A 24,174-nucleotide genomic window follows, 5' to 3' on the forward strand; every position below is an offset into this window, starting at 1 on the left:
AGAAAGTAGGTGGCAATGATTAGTCAAAGTTATTTCTTTAACTCTTGCTTATGGGCCATATCCCATGCCTTCAGTTTTCCTAGCTCCTGATGTCAGCACCAGTCTGGAAAATCTGGGACACGGCTAGAATCCATTATTGTATGATATGATTATGAGGGCATGAAAAGTTTACTTCTGATGCTACCATTCGCTACAGAAGACGGCTAATAGTCGTGCCTACATGTACTACTTGAGTTGAATTTTTATTTTTATTTAATTTGTTTTCAATTTTATATTTAAATTTAAATTCCATAAGGACTCCTGAGCCACTTTATGCAGTAAGTTACATTAAAACCATATCTAACAATAAAAAGCAACAATAAAGACAGCATAAGCAAAATCAATTAAGTGGGTATACCATTAGGAACAACTATATAAATGCACCAGATATTTTGCTAACACCCAGAAACTATAGATTAGGATTTTTAAGTATCTCTTGGATGACAATTCACCTTATTTTTTCAAACTTTAATTTGAAAGGCAGACTTGCGGTTTTTGCTTTACCCTGTGGGAAATATGTTCATGCTATTATCTATGCGGTTATTAATCCCTGTGAACTAAACAAATAATACCGTGGTTTAGCTAGGTAATTTGAGATGAGGGGGCTTTAGTTGGTCATGTAAATTTTTTCTTTCTCCCACTGCTATTCCATATTTTAAAAACGTCTAGATTCTTGAATGTCTGTGTGGGTGGCTATTTGAGAGAGAGAAAGAGAGAGAAATTTCCAATCTTTAAAAAAATAATAACAACATGGAACATGTATAATTTAGCATTTTAAACTCACTTAAGTGTCATTGTATAATCATGACTGCTTTGTTGATTCCAAACACATTTACTTTGGAAGAAGGACAATTTAATAGATTCCAAAAGTAAAAATAATAAAATGAGCATCTTTAACCATATATATATATATATATATATATATATATATATATATATATATATTTGCTTTCGTATATATATATATATATATATATATATATATATGAAAAAAGAAGGGCGCCTCTAGATTGGTGTTTTATTGTGGGCATCTTCTGCAACATGTTCTTGACATAATAACAGTAGTGGATTTATTCTGCTTTAGACGTTGTTCTGTGATGCTCCTCCAATGTTATCACATTATTGATGTCTGGAGGAGCTATTGCACAAGGAAAGCAGGACAAAAATAAAGTAAAATGACTGTGGTATGAAAAAGTAGCAGGATGTGCAGTGGCTGAAAGTGAAGCAGTGTGACCACCTCAGAACTCATGTAGGTGCGAACCGTATCAAAAGCGGGATTGCACCTAACCTTCCCCAGGAGCATCATGAGCACAAGTCATCATGGATGCACAACACAAAGGATGTTTGTGAAACAATAAACATACAGTAAGACAACTCCAGCATGGCCATGCTGGCCCAGGTGTTGATGTGGGGTGCTTTGCTAGTGCCCTCATCACCTGCCATTCTCAGAATTGCCAAGGTGGAACTGTGAGGCCCTGGACCTCAGCCTCTTGTTTGAGCCCTAACTGCACCATTGACGTAATGTATGGAATACTGCACCAAGTTCATTGCTCACTAGTTAGAAAATCTTAGAAGGGTCTATGCTTAAGAATGAGTCACTCAGGCTCCCGTAGTTAACAGTGCCGCCCACCACAGTCTTGGGCAGATTTACTCAGGAGCAACTTCTGCTGTATCCTGTGGGGTTTATTCTAAAGCACGTTTAGAATTGCAGCCTTACAGAGCAATCCTAGCAGTTGGGTGTGTTGTGGTTTTTTAATTGATCTTTAAATTGCATTATATGGCTGATATGTTGTGACTCTTAAGTAACAAATTGTCACCAAGGGTCAAGATTCCAGGGCGGGCATAAAGTTCTCATGGGCTGTTTGCTATGCGAAGAAAGTAAAGAGGTCTTAGGTAACGGGAAATGTTAAAATAACTTTAAATAAGCAATGAGAAACAAGATCCAGTATTTTTTTTAAAAACCCACCATTATATTACAGCATATTATTAACATTTATATGAAACTACTAGATGAAGTTGCCTATTTCTCCACTATGTGACGGTTATTGTTGGATGGGTTGAGTGTATGTACCAGCCTTAACCTGTAGAGTTTTCTGGGTTGCCACTAAGCCCAATAAGAAAGAAAGAAAAGTTAAATAACCCAGTTAAACTAATTAAAAATTAAATAAATAAAGGAGGGTTCTTCTAGTTCCTGCTCATCCCTCTTTGTCTCTGTGATTTACTTAGCAATAGATTCTTTTAAAACTGATTTCACCACAAGAGAAATTTCATTAAAAATGCATCAAAACCACAGGCATTAAACCACAGTTTTGTTAGTCATGGATGGTTAAATTGCTAAAAAGTGATTTTAGAAACACTCTTAGGTCTATTAGCAGACTTTTATTTTTAAGGATTTTTTTCCCCTGAGCCGCTGATTATGGATTATTCCATTGTGTACAGAATTACAGTGTTTCAGCAAGCTTTCGTGCATGTAACAAACAATAATGATGAGAGAAAACTCTGAGAACATTGCCATTATTTTATCATGTGTGCGCCAGAAAATGTTTAACATGCAAGAAATAGATTTATCATATGCACTCAGAAGCTTATTTTGATGCATAAAATAAATGCTTGAGGTTTCATTCTTCAGTTAATCCGCGTACAACCTATGAGTGGACTTAAATAAAGATGTGGATTATCAAGGCATATTTTCATAAAAATAGAGGCCAGTGGATAAGTAGCAAGTTATTGACAACATCTCATGAACATTCATATTTGCTAATTGCCTCCAGCCTCGGACAGGGACTCAAAGTGGCTTACAGCTAAAAAAGAAACAGCTGAAAACATAGGGGGAAAGCGATCATTAAAGAAAATAAAAGTAAACATTAAAACATACACATTATTACAATAAAAAATCACAGTGCCAGCCCTTCCTTAAAAGCGGTCAGTTCCCAAAGCCTGTTGGAACAAGAAAGTCCACTCCTACTAGTGGAAGGGCAACAAGGAGGGAGCCGGTCTAATTTTGGCTGAGAGCCCAGGAAGACCTGTTCCCTGCCTTGCTGGCCTTCTCCTACCTGGCCTGGAGGAAAGGAGACTGCCTGCCTGCCTGCCTTCAGCTTCGAAAGCTGCTGAACAGGCTCTTTGGCTGTGCTATTGTTTAGAGCTTTTGGTTGGGGTTGCTGTTATTGATACTGATATTATTTTTTGTACCTTTTTTTTTTTAGATCCATCATATGATTTATGTGGATATTGTTTCCATTTGGTTGTGTACTTTTTGGTGTGTTTTATTTATTTTTGTTATGTTTGTAATGATGTTAATTTTGTTGCAAGCCACTTGAGCATGGTTATAGCTATGGAAAGGTGACATACAAATAAAATGATGATGATGATGATTGATGGCAATTTCTCTAGGAAAGGAGTTCCAAAATCTGGGAGCACCTACCAAGAAGGCCTTCTCCTGCATCACTATCAAGTGTGCCTGTAAGGGGGTCAGGACTAAGAGATTCATAAAAATGAAATCAGATTCATAAAAATCAGTAGACATTTGTGGACTTTTTAACATAATTAAAATATATTTTCCCCTATTTCCTTTGTTGTATATACTGCCTTAGTCAGGGAGTGTTATTTCATCTTTCCATAAGCATTTCTAAATGGATTGACAAAGGGACTTGAAACATTGTGATAAGGAAGCAAGGACGTTTTGAATTTTGCCCACAAAGTATTAATGCCTCAGCCTAGTTCTTTATCCTGGCAATGAGTTCTGCCAAGAGCCAAATGCAGGAAACAATGTACTGAGGCTGCCACAAATCAGAAAGAAAAGTGACAGCACTTGTATGGTGCCAAATGGAAGTAGCAAAATGCAGGAAACATTTTGTCAAATGTCACTTAGCAATGATATCATAAGGGGAATCAAGGAATGGGATTTGCCTGCATACTAGAAATACCACAGTCAATGGATATGTAGAAGCAGAAATAGCCAAGAGTACAGAGAGACTTATCTTCGGACATTATCATTTTACTGCCTAGGCTTAGTTCTTCAGCGCCCAGCTGAATTCTTGTGTATGTTCATGAATCATGGAGGAAATGATGAATTGCTTGTCTGTCAATTCTAACAAAAAGTTAGAACATTGAGGAATAACTCTGCAGGTTAACAAGTGCATCTTTTGGGATAACATTTCAAAATGGAGTAAATTGCTTTAAATTATATAAAGAGAACAGAATTAGTGGAGGAGAGAGTAAATGGTTATTAAAGTAAAACAATATATTCGAACCAGGCTAAGTATTAATTTATTGGAACTCAAAGCTAACAGCATGGATGTTACAACATCAGACAATTGAAATAGTTGATTCCCAAGACCTCAGAGCTCTGCTGGCTCCTATTGATTCTATAAGGGTTTCAACCTGCCTCCAGCTGTGGGTGTAGTTCTTACATCAAATTATGATGGCTGATAGTATAACTTCTTTTTGCTTGGTGGTGTCGGGTTGTTTTGCAAAGACATTGCTCTGCAGTTGGATTTTTTCATAGACTTCCACTGAAGTGCCGTGTACATCAACTGAGTTATGGTCTTCCTAGACTTTCAGAGTTGTGTCATCTACTTTTGAAAAAGCTCAGAAGCATTTGTAATCCCAAGTGGCAAGATTTTGAAGAATATTTGGTTTATCCAAGGTGCTTGTCAAAAAACCACTTGAAGCACTGAGGCACAGCCTTGCCTGTCTCAGATTTAATAGAAAAATTGAGCTGTGTGTTGTCGACATACTGATGACATTGCACCCCAGACTTCCTGATGATGGTTCCTAGTGATTTTGTATAGATGGTAAATGGGGACAAAATACTGCCCTGCATGATGAACACAAGCTGCTCCTCATTCTAACTTGTTTGTATGGAAAAGCATAAAAGATTTAATAGGCTGTGTAAAAACAGTTTTAGCTTACGCTGGTTGAGGAGTTTTGGAATCCCTCGTAAACCTCCTCATAAATAACTATTACATCAGCTTCTGCATCTATTTTGAAATTAAGGATTGTCCCACAAATTGCTAAGTTTACTCTCCAGAGTGGGATGGAGTCTTTACAAAAATATGGAGCCTAAGAAAAACTAGCTGCCCGCTACCGTTAGATACGCTATACATTTTGGCGACTAATTAGGCGTGAACTTTCATACGTATCAATTACACATACTCATTACTGCAGGTAAATTCCCCTACTATGTGGAAGATATTTGGCAGGAACAGCAGGGACTTCCTCTATTGGGAGTACCCTTAGCTTGAACCACTGTAGCTTCCTCTATTATTTCCTTGCAGTGTCACCATGCTTGTTGTTCAGAACAAAACCAAAACGAAATACACGATCCCAGGATTCATGCAGAGTTCCAGCTGAACCAAGCTCCTTGGGACCTTTGGGCAAACCCCTTGTAATGTTGAGCTGATGGTAGAATCTTGAGAAATGGTAGCTCCCCCCCTTCCCCCCCTTTTTTTTGCTGCAGAGTGCTTTTTTAAAAGTAGCTGGATTGCTTTGGGGGACTTTCACTTCGCCTGATTTTGCAGACACGAGTGAGTTTACCCTTTTCAGAATGGCTGCTGTAACTACCCCGTAGTGTTTGTGAAGCAGAGCTTACTTTTTCAAAGTCATTCCCTGTTTTTCTTTGCTCCTTATTCCGAGGTTTGCACAGCTGGTTACTTTGCCATCTTTATGGCTTTGTGAAAGGTTGAGCCCCCTATTAGCTCCGTCCTTTCAGGAAGCCCTTTGCTTCGAATTCCAAGCGCCAATCACTCTCTAAGGTGCCCTTCCTTTTTATTAGCAAGCTCAGCCTGTTCATACAAGGCACTGACAAATGATTGCACTGGTTCTCAAGGCTTCTGCACTCTTCGATAGAACTGGAGCCTTTTCAAAATCCAAACTCCTATTGGAAATGAAATGGGCATCCAGCCTGGGCTAGAACACTCTCCACAAAAGTAAATGATTTATATACATTGCTGGCTTCTTCCCCTATAGCATAATGAATTTCCTTTCTCCGTGGAACTTTATAGCAAGGCAAAGCAAGCATGCTGCAGGATTGTTGTAGTTGAAAGCTCCTGGTGCCCTGGAATATTTTACAGAGGAAGAGCGGTATTAAAAAAAATTGGGTGAATAAATAAAACAAGATGTTCCCATTGGAACCTGCAAATCACAAGTACTTTATCTCTAAATTTATTCTGTTGGTTAAATAAATGTAGTCATAAATAGAATTTACCATATTTTATTCTCACAAGCTGCTCTCACCTCAGTTCATGATGCCATCTGAATACGAGAGGATTCAGTAACATAAACCAGAGCAAGACAACTTTGGGGTTTCTTAGCTCATAGACTCTAGTACCAAGTGTCATCACTCTCCTTAGTCCTGTGAAAGTGTTAGGACCATTGTCTGTCCCAAAAGCAAGAGACTGAAATGTGCAGGCATATAGCTGTCAGAGCTATGGTGTGTTCTGCATGAAGTGTTCTAAGTATAAAAGTTTTTATGTGTTCCCTGCACTCTTTTGCCAGGAATGGTCTCTTCCCTAATTTTGGTGGTGAAGTTGATTTTCACACACAGTTCCTTTGTCCACATAATCAGCTCCATTCATTTAAATAAATGGCAGGATTTGTGTTTACTAAAATATCTGGATTGTGTTGCCTATTTACAACCTTTGCTGCATGCTAAAGCGTTATGCAGATTGCAATACCTCTTTTCTAGAATAAGAATTGCCCATGCAGTTGGCCCCATCCACATGATTTTGCTATTAATAAGCATACCACAGCAGTCTCATATCTTGTCACAAGGAAGCTTCTCCCTTCCACAACTTTATAGACTTGTCTGGGTGGAGCAGAGTGTTTGGAACATTGGACACACAAATCAGTGTTTATTCGGAATCAAGCCACAAAATAAAATATTCAGCAAAGTATTTGTTAAATCAGTTTGAAAAAATATCCAAGTGAAAGAAGCAATGGCATCCCAATTAGGCATTCCAGGCAAGGACTAAGCTAGGATCCTTAGCACTTGGATTCATTCCCAACAATGTGCATTTTAGAGCTGCGGTTTATGAAGCTTTATTCCCCCCCCCCCAAATAAGAATTATTAAATCAGTGCTATCTAATATAAATGTGCATGCGTAAAGACACAGCCTCACATACGTATAAACTGTGGAAGACCACAATTTTTTGCTTGGCTATCTACTTTCTGTTATGTTTGGACATGCCTGAATGAAATGCTACTCTTTTAACTTTGAAAGTTAAATAAAGGGTGTTCCTTGCGTTCATGTTTAATTTGGGATTAATTAACAATCAGCTGAACCCTGCCCAGATGTATGTGCAGTCAGTTGCTGTAGGTCACTATTTCTCTTTCTCAACCACATTTCTAATCTCCAACGTGACTTTCAAGCACATGGTTGTTGCTTAGTCAAATCATGCTTGGAAGTAAATAACACTTTTTTTTCTTCCGCTGTAAAACGTTTTCTTCTGTGATCTCCTGGTAGGATTTTTGTGAAACTGAATATTTTGCTACAAGTCCATGCCTCTGGATCCTGAACCACTACAGAAATATAAACTAGACTGTTTTAATAGCTGCCTGTTAGTTTTTATTAAAAAGTATTAACTTTAGCAACTAATTAGAAGTAGTGACATTAACAAAGTTTGCAAACAATGGGTTCATAATATGAATTTTCACTGTTTTTAATGCTAAGACATCCTATTTGTGTTGGATATTCTCATCCTTAAGCTTTTACTCCAGTCGTAGTTAATAACAAAACGTATTTCAAGTTAATGTCCCATTTCTGCCTGTTTGTGAACAGCATTTAGCAGACTAGGCTGGCAAATCCTATAGCAACTATTGGTTCATGTCCAGAACTCGATTACTTTAACTCTTTACTCATTCAATATTATGTGAAGCCATCCTTTCTATTTGATCACTGCATTATAGTCCAGTCTTTTTTTTAAAAAAAAAAAAATTATTGGGTTTTCCGCTTTTATAAAGACAATACAAACACAACAATAACACAAGACACAAACATGTATAGATTCAGCAGATCCTCTTCTCATAACCCTTGTTCCCTGACCTCCCCCCACCCCCCCCTCATGCATCCCAATTCCCAAGATTATATCAGCAAGTTGGTATTTCTCCTCTTAACCATCTTATTCATTTTATTACCTCTTTTCTAATAAAAAAATTGGTTTTCCTAAGTTGGACTTAAGTTCTCTTCCATCGATTTTTCATTTTGTCTTGAATAAAAGTCATATTAACCAAACATGAAAGTCTTAAGAGTTTTTAAGAATCTCCTCTTCCCTCCCTCCCATCCCCGGTTTTTGTCCCTTCCCAATAAAAATCCAAAGTCAAGATTCTCAGCCTGGGTTCCTCACGTCCGAGGCTTTCAAGTCCCTTTCAGTCCCTCTCCGCCGGTCTCGCTGGTTGTCCTTTATGTCAGTCGTCGAGTCTGGAAGGAGATCTTTCACCATCAAAACATATTCTCTTCCCACAAGGAGATTTGAAAGCAACTGCTGGAGTACTTCCACAAAGCCTGTATCCTCAAAGTCAAAGCCCAAAAGGAGGCCCCAATCGTATTTCTTTATTTTAAGTTCCTGTACATATTGTCCCAGAACCTCCTCCTTCTTCTTCTGCATCTTTCGCAGACTTGTGGTAGTTGTGTTCCCAGAGTCTCCTTGCTTGTGTTCCACAGATGTCAGCTTTTGATTGTTGCTTCCCAAGGTTACTTTCTCTTTTTCTTGTTTAGTCTCTTCCACCTCTGTAGCCATTGTTTCCCATTCAGCTGTGGATTCTTTCTCATTCAGGTCCTCAATACAAACAGCAGAGTTGCCTGTTCCCAAGGTCATAATGTTAAGTTGTTTATTCATGGCTAAGCTCTGCTCTTGTAAGGTTCCCACCAATTGAAACATCCTTTCGATTTCCACTAGTAACTTTCCATCCACAGCCATTGTATCCATTGTAGTTTCACAGAATTCCCCCTAGAGGGAATCTGGTTACTTATTAGTCTTTTCTCCAACAGTCCTTTAGCTTGTTATTGTTACTTTGTTTCCAACAATTTTAGCTCAATTATAACTCGTCTTAATCCAGAGGGATCTTAAATAGTGATTTTTCCGCTTTAAACTGCCCGTTTGACAGCTTTGACAGCTGTCAAACTCCGCAGCTCTTACACAGGCACAAAGGCAGGACGTTCCCGAGCCCGGGAGGGGGGGTTGTTCAAAACATAAAGAGGGTCTCCAAAACTCCACTCTCCAGCACAAAATTTCCTTTAACTAAATCTTGAAAGTTAGTGTCCTTTTTAACTCACCCCACCAAGGGTAGGCTCTCCAGCTTAGCTCTTATGTCGTTGCTTAGATCGTCTGCAGGGGGGGGGTGCGGACTTCCTTTTAGCACACCCCCCGGTCGTCTCCAATTCAGGGAAGAATTTTTAAAGTCCCAATCCGTCTTACTCACGGGTAATTCTTTCAGTCCAAATTTTCAAGGAAGCAAGTCAGCGCTCTTCAGCCATGGCACACGGCTTCGCTCCGCTGGGGTAGCGGTTTACTCTCAGCACCACGCCACTCTCCGTATCCTCTCCGTAGCCTTTAAAAAGGCTCTTCGTGAATTGGGGAGGGCGCTTAAGGTGCCCACCGAGTCACCAGGTCCTCAGGCATCCGCGCCTGAGGTTTTTGAGGGTCCCCGCGTCGCCGTCGCGGCAGGACCCGTCCCTAGCGGAGCCGATTCCCTCCGGAGCTCGGAGGGAATCCGCCATTAGCTGTTCGCGCCAACCCGGAAGTCCCGCATTATAGTCCAGTCTTAGTTGTTTGTATATGTTGGGGGTGATCTCCCACTACAAACCCTGCCTCCTTCCCCTATAATTACTTGCCAGCATTCGGTCTACTTCAACATGGGGAGGAGTTCTGGGGGGACAATGGGTGATATGCAACACACAACTGAAATGTGTGCCAGTTCCCTACTGCCAATGCTGCTGCTACTAAAACTGTGGATGTATCTTCCTCCTCCACATTCCTGCCTGCTGTCCTCCCACACTACAGTTTCCAAGTGACAAAACAAAAACTCACATGTGCCAAACCATTGTGAGCCCATTTAGCACTTTCCCCCATTGTTCATAGAAAAAGCTTATAGGGGCCCAGGTATTATTCGAGGTAAATGGTGTTTCTGCATCACTACTAGGGAAGACCCAAATCAAACTTACTAGAGTGCATGGATAGAAAGCTGTTTACAAAATAGGTGCAGGTATTGAGATCCCCTTTCACTGTTGCCTGGTACTGTATTTGTGCCTTAAATGTGTTGCCATTACTGGAACTGCTACCACAAAGAAGCGTGTGGAGGCTCCTCAGATAAGCAGCTATTTTGTAAGAACAGGTTCTCAGTCACAGACAAGCCGACTCCACTTCCTCTTGCTCAGTGAATTATAAGAAATTGTGACACTGATGTGAAAGATAATACTTCCAAGGAACTTCCTCTCTTTCAAGTAACATCTTAACATGAAATGCGGCCTTCCTTAAATTATTGACCCTCTTGTAAAGCTGTATATGTACATCATCTCCCCTTACACAGTTGTCCTTTTTCGGGAAGACTTGAGAAAACTGCTTATGCCAAACAGTCTATTTCCCCCTCTGCAGACATCTCCGGGGGGGGGGGGGAGGAATGCTCTATTTGGGGATAGTGGCTTGAATTCCCACTGCTTTCTCCAAAGGAAGAAAGCAAACCACCTTGACTGCAATGTCACATATGGTGCAGGAGGTCGTGTCTTACATGGCATGACCTTGCAGCACAGATTATTTAAATCCATTGATTTCAGTGGGTCTACTCTGAGTATGACTACTAGCCCTTCACAGCACTCGGAATAGAACTTTATGTGAAAGCACGTGGTTCCTTTTCATTGCCTTGAGTTGGAAGGGAGGGTGAGTATTCTCTACTGCTTAGAGATTTAAAGCTGCACAGATACCTATATAGCTATAGCTATACAGTGGTACCTCTGGATGCGAACAGGATCCGTTCTGGAGCCCCATTCGCATCCTGAAGTGAATGCAACCTGCACGTGCGCAAGTCGCGATTTGCCGCTTCCATGCATGCGCGTGACGTCATTTTGAGCGTCTGTGCATGCACGAGTGGCGAAACCTGGAAGTAACGTGTTCCGTTACTTCCAGGTCACCACGGAACGCAACCCGAAAACTCTCAACCTGAAGCTACTTCAACCCGAGGTATGACTGTATCTATGTCTATATCTGTGTATGTATCCTCCAACAATATGGTGCCCACCATATTGGACAACAGCTCCTTTGCTGGCTGTGACTGATAGGAGTTGTAGTCCAAACCATTTGGAAGGCATCATGTTGATGGCTGGTATATGAATAGAATAGAATAGAATAGAATAGAATAGAATAGAATAGAATAGAATAGAATAGAATAGAATAGAATAGAATAGAATTCCCAGTTGTGTTCCTTATTTATTTCTGGGTTGGCACTATTTTGGAAGACAAGAGAAATAGTTGTACCTAGAGTAGTAGTAGTGGTGGTGGTGGTAGTAGTAGTAGTAGTAATAATAATAATAATAATAATTTATTATTTATACCCCACCCATCCGGCTGGGTTTCCCCAGCCACTCTGGACAGCTTACAGCACATAAAAAATTGTAAAATGTGCATAGCTGTTATACGCAGGTAATCTCAGTGTTTATATATATATATAACTGAGATACTGCAGTGACACCCTAAATGAAGATAAATATAAATTTATTGAACAGGTGCTGAGCAGTCATGGCAGCTGCTCTTTTTCTTTTCTTTTTTTCCATCTTCAGACTAATGATGCATTGTTTTGCTTCGGACTTCCTGTACCATTTCCAGCAACAATATCATGGCATTTTTGGCAGCTGGCAGCCATCATTCTACACACACACACACACTCCTGGAATTATGCTATGTGTCAGCATTATACCAAGGGCATTCAAGGGAAGGGCAGAATGGTAGCCACAAGTGGCAGCCACTGAGAAAGATTCCACTGGGGCCACAGGCAGTGGCAGAAATATACAACACTTATATTGCTTAAAGTGAAAAAGAGAAAAGCACCACTTGCCATCATAAGCATGCCACGTGAACCAAAGGATTTGGCCCAAGTCCCAAAATCAATAAAATAGCCCCTCCCTAAATTTGCAACCTGCAAATGAGGTAGCGGATTTAGCAGGGGGCTGTATTTCAACCCTAAATATAATTAGAGCTTTCACAATCCTTGCACCAGCAAACAGGTTTATCCTGGTGCATAACTTTTGAGTCAACGACTATCATGGGTTTTTAGAAGTAATTTTTATGACCAAATCAGAGGTGCTTGCTACCTGTAGTCCAGACAGTTACTAAGTACTTAAAGGTCACAAGCCTGTGTTCAAATTTACATAAACTTGCATATACTAATGTGCTTGTATTGGTGTTTCTCGGCAAATTAAGATGGCAGGTCACTGGAGCCCCAACCTCTAATAAGGAAACTACTTTTTTCCTTAAGTTTGTTTGTTTTATTATTTTGTGAAAGGGAGAGGAGATCCATGCCCTCCCTGGGCCACACCTGCCTTTGATTCTTTGTGGGTCCCTTCAGCAGAATCCTTTATTTGTTTACTCAGAAGTAAATCTTAGTAAGTTCAACGGGACAAATTTATCCCCATAAGTTCATTTAAGATTGCAGCTTTAGAAAAGATTTTAAATAAATGCTTGTTCCCCAGATCAAATGTGCAAAGGCAGGAAAACAATGGTAGTGTACTACAGTCAAAGGGGGACACAGGTAGTGCTATGGTGTAAACCACATAGCCTAGGGCTTGCTGATCAGAAGGTCAGCGGTTCGAATCCCCGCGACAGGGTGAGCTCCCATTGCTTGGTCCCTGCTCCTGCCTACCTAGCAGTTCAAAAGCACGTCAAGTGCAAGTAGATAAATAGGTATCGCTCCGGTGGGAAGGTAAACGGCGTTTCCGTGCTCTGCTCTGGTTCGCCAGAAGCGGCTTAGTCATGCTGGCCACATGACCCAGAAAAACTGTCTGCGGACAAACATTGGCTCCCTCAGCCAGCAAAGTGAGAGTCGTTCGTGACTGTATTTAACTGTCAGGGGTCCTTTACCTTTACCTTTACCTTACCACAGTCAAATTTTAAATCCCTCTGGAAATCCAGTTCAGAATTTCCTTGTGACTTTGGCATGAACTAAAGGGGAGTTTAAAGTTGGTTAAAAGAAGCAGGATTTCCATTTTGCCAGTTTAAATAAAAATCCAGTATTTCTGTGGTTTCCTGTTAAGAGACATTTCATTGAACACCTAACTGAATAGATACGGATTTAACAACAAGAAAAACCCCTCCTCTTTTAATGCAAACGATCTTTCTGCGGAGAGGATTATCACAGCTGCAGAAGTTCAGGGAGTTTACTTCCAGTTATTTTTTCCTGCCCGTTTGTTTTTTATCTGAAGTTAGTTTTTTTTAAGGGAAAATGAAGAAATGCAGATTGATTGCCTAATCTCACTCGGTGACACTTTAAAAGTCTTATAAAAAATCTCAACGCATGATTAATGCTTGAGAGGAGACGGAAAAAAAACCCTTTGCTTACGAAGAACTTGCTTTTCCTCATCTGTTCTGTGAGTGCATAATGTACAATGCAGATGAGACTGTCAGAGGTCCCTCCCCTTACATCCCCTACGAGAGGAAGTTTGTTGATGTAGTACTGACATTGCTTCTTCAAAGCCAGCAAGAACAAAAAGAAAAGAGAAGAAAGCCCATGAAACCACAACAGCCACTCCAAGGCGAGACGTGCATTGATTTGTTCTGCTGGAGAGTGGAACAGGAGCTCGCAGAACTCATGATGAAAGAGCACAGCAGCAGCAGCAACAGCAGCACCTACAGCAGCGTCGGTCCGAGCCGTGTCAGCGATTCCACCATGGAAAGCCTGCAATCACTCAAGCCTAACTACATGCCTGTGTGTTTATTTGCAGAGGAATCTTATCAAAAATTAGCAATGGAAACTTTGGAGGAATTGGACTGGTGTTTAGACCAACTTGAAACCATTCAGACCTACCGATCTGTTAGCGAAATGGCATCGAATAAGGTAAGAGGAAAATATTTATTTCCCCCCAAAATGGTTTGGAATTTAGTTGCATATGGATTTAAACTCCCCCCCCCCCATATACAGCTGTATCTGCAATCAGACCTGCTACTGATTTTACCAAGAACAAAGTTAAAGAAAATGGGTGAACTCTTACACACTACCTCTGCTTCTTATTAAAGCTGTTAAATATTGGTAGTTCCTATCATTACACTATGGAGGTGGAGCAGTAGACATGTGTGGTGTCAAACTTTGCAAGCTCTCAAGCAGAACACAGTTGTATCCAGAAATCAAGTTTGGTCTTTGATTTTGTTAAATAGGTGTTGGGTACCTAGGTGATCTGTAAATCGGGGGTGGGGTGGGGTGGGGGTGGATTATTGTATATATTTACATACTCGGAACAATTCCTGATTTTGTATTAATTATCCCTTAGATACATAGGAATAGCAACAATTAGGCAGTGATATCAAGTTAAAGGAGTGTTTGTAGGAATGGAATTTAAAATCCTGATGGGATTATAATTGGGACAATCAATAACTTTGGAAATAATTGTTTTTAGTAAATTGTCTGTGGTGCTGATAATTACAGTACAGTTATCTTTGCAGTTGTCATGCAGTAAATATAGTATGTATTGCTTTGATTTCAGTTACCGCATTGTACGTTGTAAAAGAAAGGTGTTCTGGTTTTGTATATTAGTAGTTGCATGTGTAATGACAAGTCATATAAAGTGCTGCTATGTTAGGAGGCACATTTCTAAAAGGGATAAAAATGTGCTGTAGAAGGTTGGCTGATATGCTTGTGTGTCGTATGTATGCCTTCAACCAAACCACTTAGAGAGCCATGCTGATTGTATGGGTTTAACTTAGTAACTAATTGTAAAATTTCCCCATTATATCTCTTAACACCTTATCCTTTTACAGTACAGTGGTACCTCAGGTTAAGTATTAAATTCGTTCCAGAGGTCCGTACTTAACCTGAAACTGTTCTTAACCTGAAGCACTACTTTAGCTAATGGGGCCTCCCGCTGCTGCCGCGCCGCCAGAGCCCGATTTCTGTTCTCATCCTGAAGCAAAGTTCTTAACCTGAAGCACTATTTCTGGGTTAACGGAGTCTGTAATCTGAAGCGTATGTAACCTGAAGCGTATGTAACCTGAGGTACCACTGTATAGTTAAAACCTGCCGCTCGCTTGGACTGTATTTACACCAGAGTCGCTCTTTCATTGGCTACTAGCCTGAATATTGATGGATTAAATAAAAGGCACCCCTACATCCCTGAGGCTGTGGGCACCTTATCTGCTGTGATCCCAGGCACTGTTCAACAGAACAGTCTTTTGCACTGTTAATGCAGTCAGTTGAGCTACTGCATACATGATTCCAGAATCAGATATATAACTTTCTCCAGGTGCACTTATTAACAGTGGTACAGTGGTACCTTGGGTTACATGCGCTTCATGTTGCAGACGCTTCAGGTTACAGACTCCGCTAACCCAGAAATAGTACTTTGGATTAAGAACTTTGCTTCAAGATGAGAACAGAAATTGTGCGGCGGCAGCGGGAGGCCCCATTAGCTAAAGTGGTACCTCAGGTTAAAAACTGTTTCAGGTTAAGAACGGACCTCCAGAACAAATTAAGTTCTTAACCCGAGGTACCACTGTACGTGGAGTTTTATGATAAGCAACCTATGGGGCCTAATATCTTACTCTGTTTCCTTCTGCAAAGTTATCAGTTTTCACACGCTGTTTTCAACATTTTCTTTAACAAAACCCTCCTTTTAACATCCAGCCTTCATAGACCCAGCCACAAACTACCTACTTAACCTTGCTCAGGTCACCATCATGCACTTTGCTGCTTAATAATAATAATAATAATTTATTTGTACCCTGCCCAGCTGACTGGGTTGCCCTAATTTGTATTTAAATTAGGGACTAATAACCAACTTCACAACCCTGTTGTGAGCAATAATGAGATATGAATATTTTACACCAAAATGGGCTACGTGGCAATTAAATAGGAGGCAAGAAAGATAGAATAAGGTTTCAGGCAAAGGACTCCCAATGCTCCTCTCATCTTTAATTTGCATTTTTTTTACTAGATTGTGTAAAATAGGTTAGAGCATGGTGCTGATAATGCCAAGGTTGCAGGTTCGATCCCCATATGGGACAGCTGCATATCTCTGCATTGCAGAGGGTTGGACTAGATGATCCTCAGGGTCCCTTCCACCTCCACGATTCTTACTATTTCACGTAAATGTATCCTTATGTGCTTTTTAAGGATTTGGATATTGGACGTGTGTCGGGCAGCTGGAACTACAGCGTGATTGTAGCTTTTCAAAAGCTCTTAAGAAGCCTCTTAAAATATGTCAATTAATTAATTAATTGTCAAGTTTTCCACATCCGTGAAGTATCAGAATGATCGTCCTCTCTTCCGTCGTCTGCGCAGAGATATGGCAGTAGCAAAACAGTCTGATGCTTTGAAAACAGGATGCTTCTACCTCCCCCTTAGTAAAGAATAACGGAAAGAGCAACAGTAGAGAAAGGAAGAAAGCATATAGACCCAGCATGATCCCAAGTGCAAGAGCTGTATAAACAGTGACCTATCTTCCTGACCTCTGCTATTGCTAAGTTCCTGGCCCTATGCCACTGAAGCCAAACTACGTCATTTGAGAATGATAGTGGGCATGGCACAGCTGTTGTAAGTGTGACTCGAATTTCCTGTCTCCTTCCTGACAGACGTAGTTTTGAAGTACAGCGTTGCAAAAACAGTAGACAATGGGGGGTGTGTGTGACTGGTTTCTAGTGTAGTGCACTTATTCAAAAATGTTACCAAAATACGTTTCTTGATCATTTTGGCGATGGGAAAGAGAACCTTGGATGAATATGTCCTGCTTGTAAAATACTTGTAGTAAAAAAGAAGAAGCAAATGTTGCTGAAATGAATAATTACATTACTCAGGAATATGAGGAACTTAACCTCTGGTGTTCAACAGCGTGTGGCTCTGACATTCAGATGAAGAAGCGTAGCAAACAGTTCAGAAGGTCCCTGGAGGAGCAAACCGCAAAAAGTAGCAAAGCATTCACTGTGTCTGGGCATGTTCCCGTTTCATTAAAATGATACACAAATGTTGTGTTAATCCCATTCAGCTATAAAATACAAATTAGCATACTTCCTGCTGCTGTTGGCTCCTGGTTCATGATGTGTTTCTTGTGCAACTCTTTGTTTTGATGAAGTCTCCAATCCTATTTTTATTGGCATTACTTATTTGCATTTTGGAATCCTTTCCACACAAAAATCTTAGTGGCTGGTTATTATTAGGTGGAGCATATATGGAAGTGGTGGTTTTTAGAAATCCCATAAGGTAGCATGACATATATTGCAGGTATACAAGTGTACTTTATCGTTTTAACTAAAGTCACTCAGTGTGTAGAACTAGTGCTTCTTATGAATAAGGGTAATAATTTGAGATCTGAACGCTTCTGGATGGAACCTAAAACATTGCCTACTAAAAGGAGGAACCAAATAATGACCTGCCCAATACACTCAACCTGCTTTTCGTTATTAGAACAGACATCACTTTGTGTTTTTCCATGGCCTGTATAAAGCTGAGATAGAAATAAGTTGCACAGTATATTAAAAAAATCATAAATACTGCACTCAGTCAGGTCTTCAGGTATCCTGGGCATGCTTATAGCCAATTTGCATAGCTTGTTGAAGAAATTTAGCCTTTACCTAGATGATAATTTTGTATATCGTGTTTTGCTCATAGGCCTGGAGAACATGCATGTCTTCTTTCTACATTTATAGAATCATAATGTTTAAAGGTACTTCAGTAACTGTATAAATCAGGAGTGGGGACCTCCAGCCTGGGGTCCAGATGTGGCCCTTCAGGCTTCTCTATCTGGCTCCCAGAACCCGCCCCAGACCACACCTCTCACTGGTTCTGCTTTGCAACCAGAGTGCTTTTGTGTCATTGGAATGTGTCCTTCAATTCTGATAGCGCCTCTTGCTTCTCTGGATGGAGAACGGAGGTGTCTGTATGAGTGTGTGCAGAAACTACCCTCCTGTACAAAAGTAAAAAAAATGTTTTTGTTCCTCCACCATCTGTGGGGGTTGCCTAGAGGGTAGGTGGCCCTTGGGCTGGAAAAGGTTCCCCATGGCAGACCTGATCTAACCCAAACCCCTTCTGATACAGGAACTATCCCTGATAGGAAGCCATAGCTATCCCTGGAAAAAGAACTTCTAATGAAGGACAGTCTTCTCCCTTCTAAAACCACTGTCAAACTTGTCAGCTTCCCCAGAAAAACTGGGACCCTAACCCCCCCCCCCCTTTTGAGAGCATGGTGGTCATTATGGGTGCTTTGCTCTCTTGTGATTTTAGGTCAAGATCTCACCCTGAAAAAGCTTTTTTCCCCAAGTTCGTGATCTTACAGGCACCCCAAAACACGCATCTTTGGGCACCTTTCCTCTAAAATGCTGTTCCCTGATCCATGATTATCTAAACAGCTCATACCATCAAGAAGCTACTCCTGATTTTTAACGGAAATCCCCGTGCTTGTAATTTGAACCCACTGGTTCAGGTTCTAACTTCTGGAACAGCAGAGACGAGAGTCATCTATGTGACACTCTTTCAAATGGTTAGAGATGGTAACCATGTTACTCCTAACAGTAGCTTCTCAAGGCTAAACGTACCCAACTCCTTGGACCTTTCCTAATAGGACTTGGGTCTCCAGCCCCCCAGCCCCACCTTATGACTTCATTGCCTTTATTTATGGGCATGTGACTTGACTGAAGCGAGCCATGACCTTCACAAAGCACACCAGGATATGATCTTTCAGAATTACCTAAATGACCCCAAGGGGTATGTGTCCCTACATCACGTAGGCGCTTGCTGAAATGTTCCATTATGGCTCTATTCTGTCTTTTGTTAGCAATTTACATACTAGACTATTGTCTGTTATCTGTAAATGAAAATCTATTGGTGTAAACAAAACATTCACTGCACTATTTCAAAAGGGGTTTCAGTCACATAAAACACGCAGGGTCACGCCTCAGTTTTAGGAGGCTAAATAAACTAAACATGAGGACACTAATGTAAACTCTGGAGGTAACTGCTGGCTGCCTTCCAGCTGTCTATGTGCCTCATTGCACAATGTCCATATTGGGAAAGAAGGGGGTGTCTTATTATAAGTTTGCAAGCTCTAGATTTTGCTCACTTGGTACGTGATGGTTCCCTAAAGGTGTGTCAAACTGTTCCTGCTTTTCAGTTTACTGTAACTTCCTTTGTTTAATATACATTGCAAAATAGCCATGAGCCTCCCAAAGACTGTCTAGATTAGCTGTTGGGCAGTCAGCTATAAAACCTACTCCTTTCATTCCCTTTGCTTTTTTAAAGTGGAGTTTAATAGCTGTAAATCAGGGAATTTTGCCTAGATTTATGACCTTTGGTTTGGCATTCCTTTCTCCTGATAGGCTACAGCCATTTGTCCTTGCCTAAGCAAATGGGGAAAGTTGCTACAGAAAAGAATGTTTAGACTAATCGGTCATTAGAGGTGCTCCATTATTATCAATAGATTTCGTAAATGAATCATAACCTTATACTAAATCTCATATACCCTGGAGCAATTTAGTGATTATAAGCGTTAAATAGCTAATTCTTTCTCTAGTAGCTTAAGTTATTATTACTAAACTCTTTGTGAGAGTTTATGGAGGTACTGAGGAACATTCCACCTGATAATAACTGATTTGGCTTACTTTGTTTTCAGTCAGGTTCTTCTAGCACAGAGGAAAGCAAACAGATTATTTTCTATAGCAAGGAGTGAGTTGTGCAAGTATTTGTTTTTTGGGCCTATTTAGGATGCACTGCCAAATAAGGGAGTTGCTGTTGGCATTGCTAAACATTTGTATAGCACTAAAATAGACTAAATACTTAAAAAAAACTTATGTAAAATAAATAAATATAAATAACAGGACATAATAAGCTTTGTATCCAAAACTAGTCCTACTCAGCGTAGACCCATTGGAATTAATAAACAGAAGTTAGCCATGACCATTAGCTCTCATGGGCAAACTTCAAGAACTCACTGGGGTTTATTTACCTTTAATATCCTACCTAGAACTTGAGAGATTGCAGAATACCCAACTCTGATTTAGGGAGATGATGGTTGCGGTAACAGAAGACAGATGCAGCCTATGGCGTGCTAGCTGGTTTTTTGGGCTTAGTTAGCAGTGAGGAACAGAGTTTTGGCTATTTTCCCTTGCAAATTTGGAAACTGAGCAGTTCCATTTCATATCCTTAACACTGGGTGACTTTGATTAATTGAAATCAACAATTAATAAAGGATTTTAATGTGCCATAACATTGTCTCCGGAATGCCAATGATCTTGCAAAACTGGCTCAATAAGCAATTGACTTGAAACCAAAATTTGTATAAGAAAGCTTGTTGGAGAGGAGTTAATGTGTTTATTTTGGACTGTCCTTCCTCTTTGTCCCCCACCCTTTTTTTAAAAAAGAAAATGTAACACTGCTGTGAGATAAATGGAAATTGATAATGAGGTTGATCATGAGGGAAATGTACATTTATTTATTTTTTATATTTTTGTTCTTCAGCCAAGATTCAAAACTAAATCTCTCTGTGATGTGCAGACATGTATCCTCTCACCTTTTCTAAATTGATGTTGATATCCTGTTTGGAACTGTATACAACTCATGTCCTTTGTTTGAGTTTGAGCATGGTGCCAAATAAAGAATTTAGTGGGATTAGCAAAAGTCTCTTTCCCCAAACATGGCACCAGACAATGCCAACTTCTCCCATGTTATCACTGATTGTGTTTCTTCCTCACGTGGAACTTCTGCACCAGATTTGTTTTTTAAAAGCAAGGCATGCATTTAAAGGTAGTTGCTAAAATAACTGAGGTTGTGTGTAGTTTTGCTTACTGTGAAACAAGAAGAGGGGAAAAAACTTTGACAAGATTCTCGATAAACCCTCATAATGTGAACTAAGCTGAAACACTGCTTAAAGGTTCCATCTGAATGCATTGCTATATCAAAGAGGGAAGAATAAAGTTTCCAAGGAGGACTTTGTTGTTTAGTCGTTTAGTTGTGTCTGACTCTTCGTGACCCCATTGACCAGAGCACGCCAGGCACTCCTGTCTTCCACTGCCTCCCGCAGTTTGGTCAGACTCATGTTAGTAGCTTCGAGAACACTGTCCAACCATCTTGTCCTCTGTCGTCCCCTTCTCCTTGTGCCCTCAATCTTTCCCAACATCCGTGTCTTTTTCAGGGAGTCTTCTCTTCTCATGAGGTGGCCAAAGTATTGGAGCCTCAGCTTCACGATCTGTCCTTCCAGTGAGCACTCAGGGCTGATTTCCTTCAGAATGGATAGGTTTGATCTTCTTGCAGTCCATGGGACTCTCAAGAGTCTCCTCCAGCACCATAATTCAAAAGCATCAATTCTTGGGCGATCAGCCTTCTTTATGGTCTAGCTCTCACTTCCATACATCACTACTGGGAAAACCATAGCTTTAACTATACGGATGTTCGTCGGCAAGGTGATGTCTCTGCTTTTTAAGATGCTGTCTAGGTTTGTCGTTGCTTTTCTCCCAAGAAGCAGGCATCTTTTAATTTCATGACTGCTGTGCTGCTAGCCACTCCAGTATCCCTGCCAAGAAAACTCCATGGACAAAACCAAGGAGGACTACAGGAACATTAAACAAAGTCGTAAGTTTGTCAATCCATCTGTCGGACTCATCTCCTAACTCTTCCTGCTGCCATATCCCTTAATGCTTAACATATTCAGAGTAAGGAAATTTGTGCCTGCATCTTTGTTGAATACAGATTTCACTTTTGATTTCGTCTGAATACCTTACAACTTGAATTAATCTAAAAATCCTATGCAGTTCTTTCCCATTCAAGCACTTCCATGCTTTCCCATGGAAAGAAGTATGAAGAAAAGTAAAAAAGGTTGTAATTTATCATGAAATTGACCGAAAGGGGTTAATTGAACATTCCATCATTCCATGTGTCCAGCATTGGTCCAGCATGCTGAAAGTCCTCATTCTTGGCACTGGCACTTATTTTAGAAAATTACAGGACTCGAAAGCATCAGGGAAAATCATCAAGTCCATCTACTGCCTTGAGACAGGTGGATTATGCCCAGTGTACTCTATATCAGTGTTTCCCAACCACTGTTCCGCGGCACACTAGTGTGCCGCGAGATGTTGCCTGGTGTGCCGCGAGATGTTGCCTGGAGGGAGGCGGGCGAGTCGGGCGGCGAGAGGCGGGGCGGCGACGGCGAGGAGAGGCCGCCCAGCGCGGGGCTCTCGCCGTCTGCCTGCCTGGCTGCCTGCGAGCTCGGTGGGCAGCGCCTTCGTCCGCAGCGCCCGCCTCGCGGCTCTCATTCCCTGCCCCTGCCAAAGCTCACCCAGCCAAGCCGCGCTCTCCTTCCTGCCTCGCTTTGCTGCCTCCTCCCCCCCCCCACCCCCAAAGCTTGGAGGTTCCCCGGCAAGGGGAAGGGAAAAAAATTGAAACTTACACTTTCGTGCGTCCCTCCCGGCGTGACGCTGCGCGCTGACGTCACGGGGCTGTAATGGTGGTGTGCCTCGAGATTTTTTTCATCAAACAAGTGTGCCTTTGCCCAAAAAAGGTTGGGAAACACTGCTCTATATTAAATAGACCAAGAACTAGTTGCTGAGGTAATTATGTGGGATGTGAGCTCAGTAGCAAGAACTTTGTCAGTTCTAATAGTAAGTTCATGCAGTTGGTGTGAGAGACATTGATAAACAAATTTACCCAGGATTATTAATAATATTTATTTATTTATTTATTTATTTATTTATTTATTTATTTATACCCCGCCCATCTAGCTGGGTTTCCCCAGCCGCTCTGGGTGGCTTCCAACAGAATTAAAAGCACAACAGAACATCAAACATTAAAAACTTCCCTAAACAGGGTTGCCTTCAGATGTCTTCTAAAAGTCAGATAGTTGTTTATTTTCTTGACATCTGGTGGGAGGGCATTCCACAGGGCAGGCACCACCAGAAAAAGGTCCTCTGCCTGGTTCCCTGCAGCTTCACTTCTTGCAGGGAGGGAACTGCCAGAAGGCCCTCAGCGCTGGACCTCAGTCTTTCAAGGGATAGTCAGTGGATATAGTTGGCTCACTGGTCAAATTGCCATCTGTCTTTTGAGTAAAGAGAAGGAGATGACTAATTTATTACTGTAAATGTAAAACATCTACATTAATGCAAATCTGAAGTAGTACTTCCCAAAGCCTTTTAAAGAATTGTAAGTGCGGTGTTTTTAAAAACAACAAGAAAAGCAGGGACACCATCATACTTAGCAATTCTTACAATAGGCAAACCTATTAACTGAAGAATGACTCAATGTCTGGCACAGTTAATTAGCTCATAATTGTTTTTACAGTAGCCTGAAAACATGCATAACAGGAAAACTTCACAATCGGGATCTATTTTTCACAGCTTTACATTTGCATTGACCATTGTTAAAAGATAATGATAGAATGGGTTTTAAGCTTAATCATCTATTCAGATGTTCACAAAGTGTGATCTTGTAACTGATTATGTGTATGCAGTATCTTTATTTCACTGTCTTAATTAAAATAATACAATTTAATCTCACTCTACATGCGGGGGGGGGGGAAATTATGAATGCAAATTAAGTTGTGAAAGCTCACTGAAATATACAAACTGCTCCATTCATTCAACTTACCTAACCCAAATTAGTTATAATTTTCTCTTGTTTATATGCAGTAGTTATTTTACATGTCAATTTTTAGTAATTTAGATTTTTAAAAAAAAATATTTACAGAGGGCTACACTAGTATTCACGGATTTATTCAGGGAAATCAGTATTTTCTTACCCTGCAGGCACAATTGTGTTTCTATGCAGCATCTGACATCAGCCAGTGCTCCATATAAATGTTATAAAGGCTTGTTTGTATGGTGCATACTCAATGTGAATAAAACTCCATCTGAATTTGCTGACCAAGCAAGCAATTTATCTATATACCAGTTGCTTCAAAATGTCACTGGATTACATTTTGTTAAGCAGAGTCATAACTTATCGATGCCCTGTACGTTCCTCCCCGC

General features: G+C 40.6%; 1 protein-coding gene across 6 annotated transcripts in view; it reads left to right on the forward strand.

Moving 5' to 3' along the window:
• Positions 1-24,174, forward strand: part of PDE4B (phosphodiesterase 4B) — a 257,231-nt gene that overhangs the window by 213,885 nt on the left and 19,172 nt on the right. For 5 of the 6 annotated variants that reach the window (XM_081193750.1, XM_081193751.1, XM_081193752.1 and 2 more), the window contains one exon: positions 13,965-14,077. In XM_081193750.1, the coding sequence (XP_081049876.1) occupies positions 13,965-14,077 (113 nt within the window). Of the gene's footprint in view, positions 1-3,243; positions 3,296-13,964; positions 14,078-24,174 lie in introns of those variants that run through there. The other variant, XM_081193753.1, reaches the window with a different exon arrangement.

Source organism: Podarcis bocagei (assembly GCF_964188305.1).
Source record: "Podarcis bocagei genome assembly, chromosome: 5".
Taxonomy (NCBI): domain Eukaryota; kingdom Metazoa; phylum Chordata; class Lepidosauria; order Squamata; family Lacertidae; genus Podarcis; species Podarcis bocagei.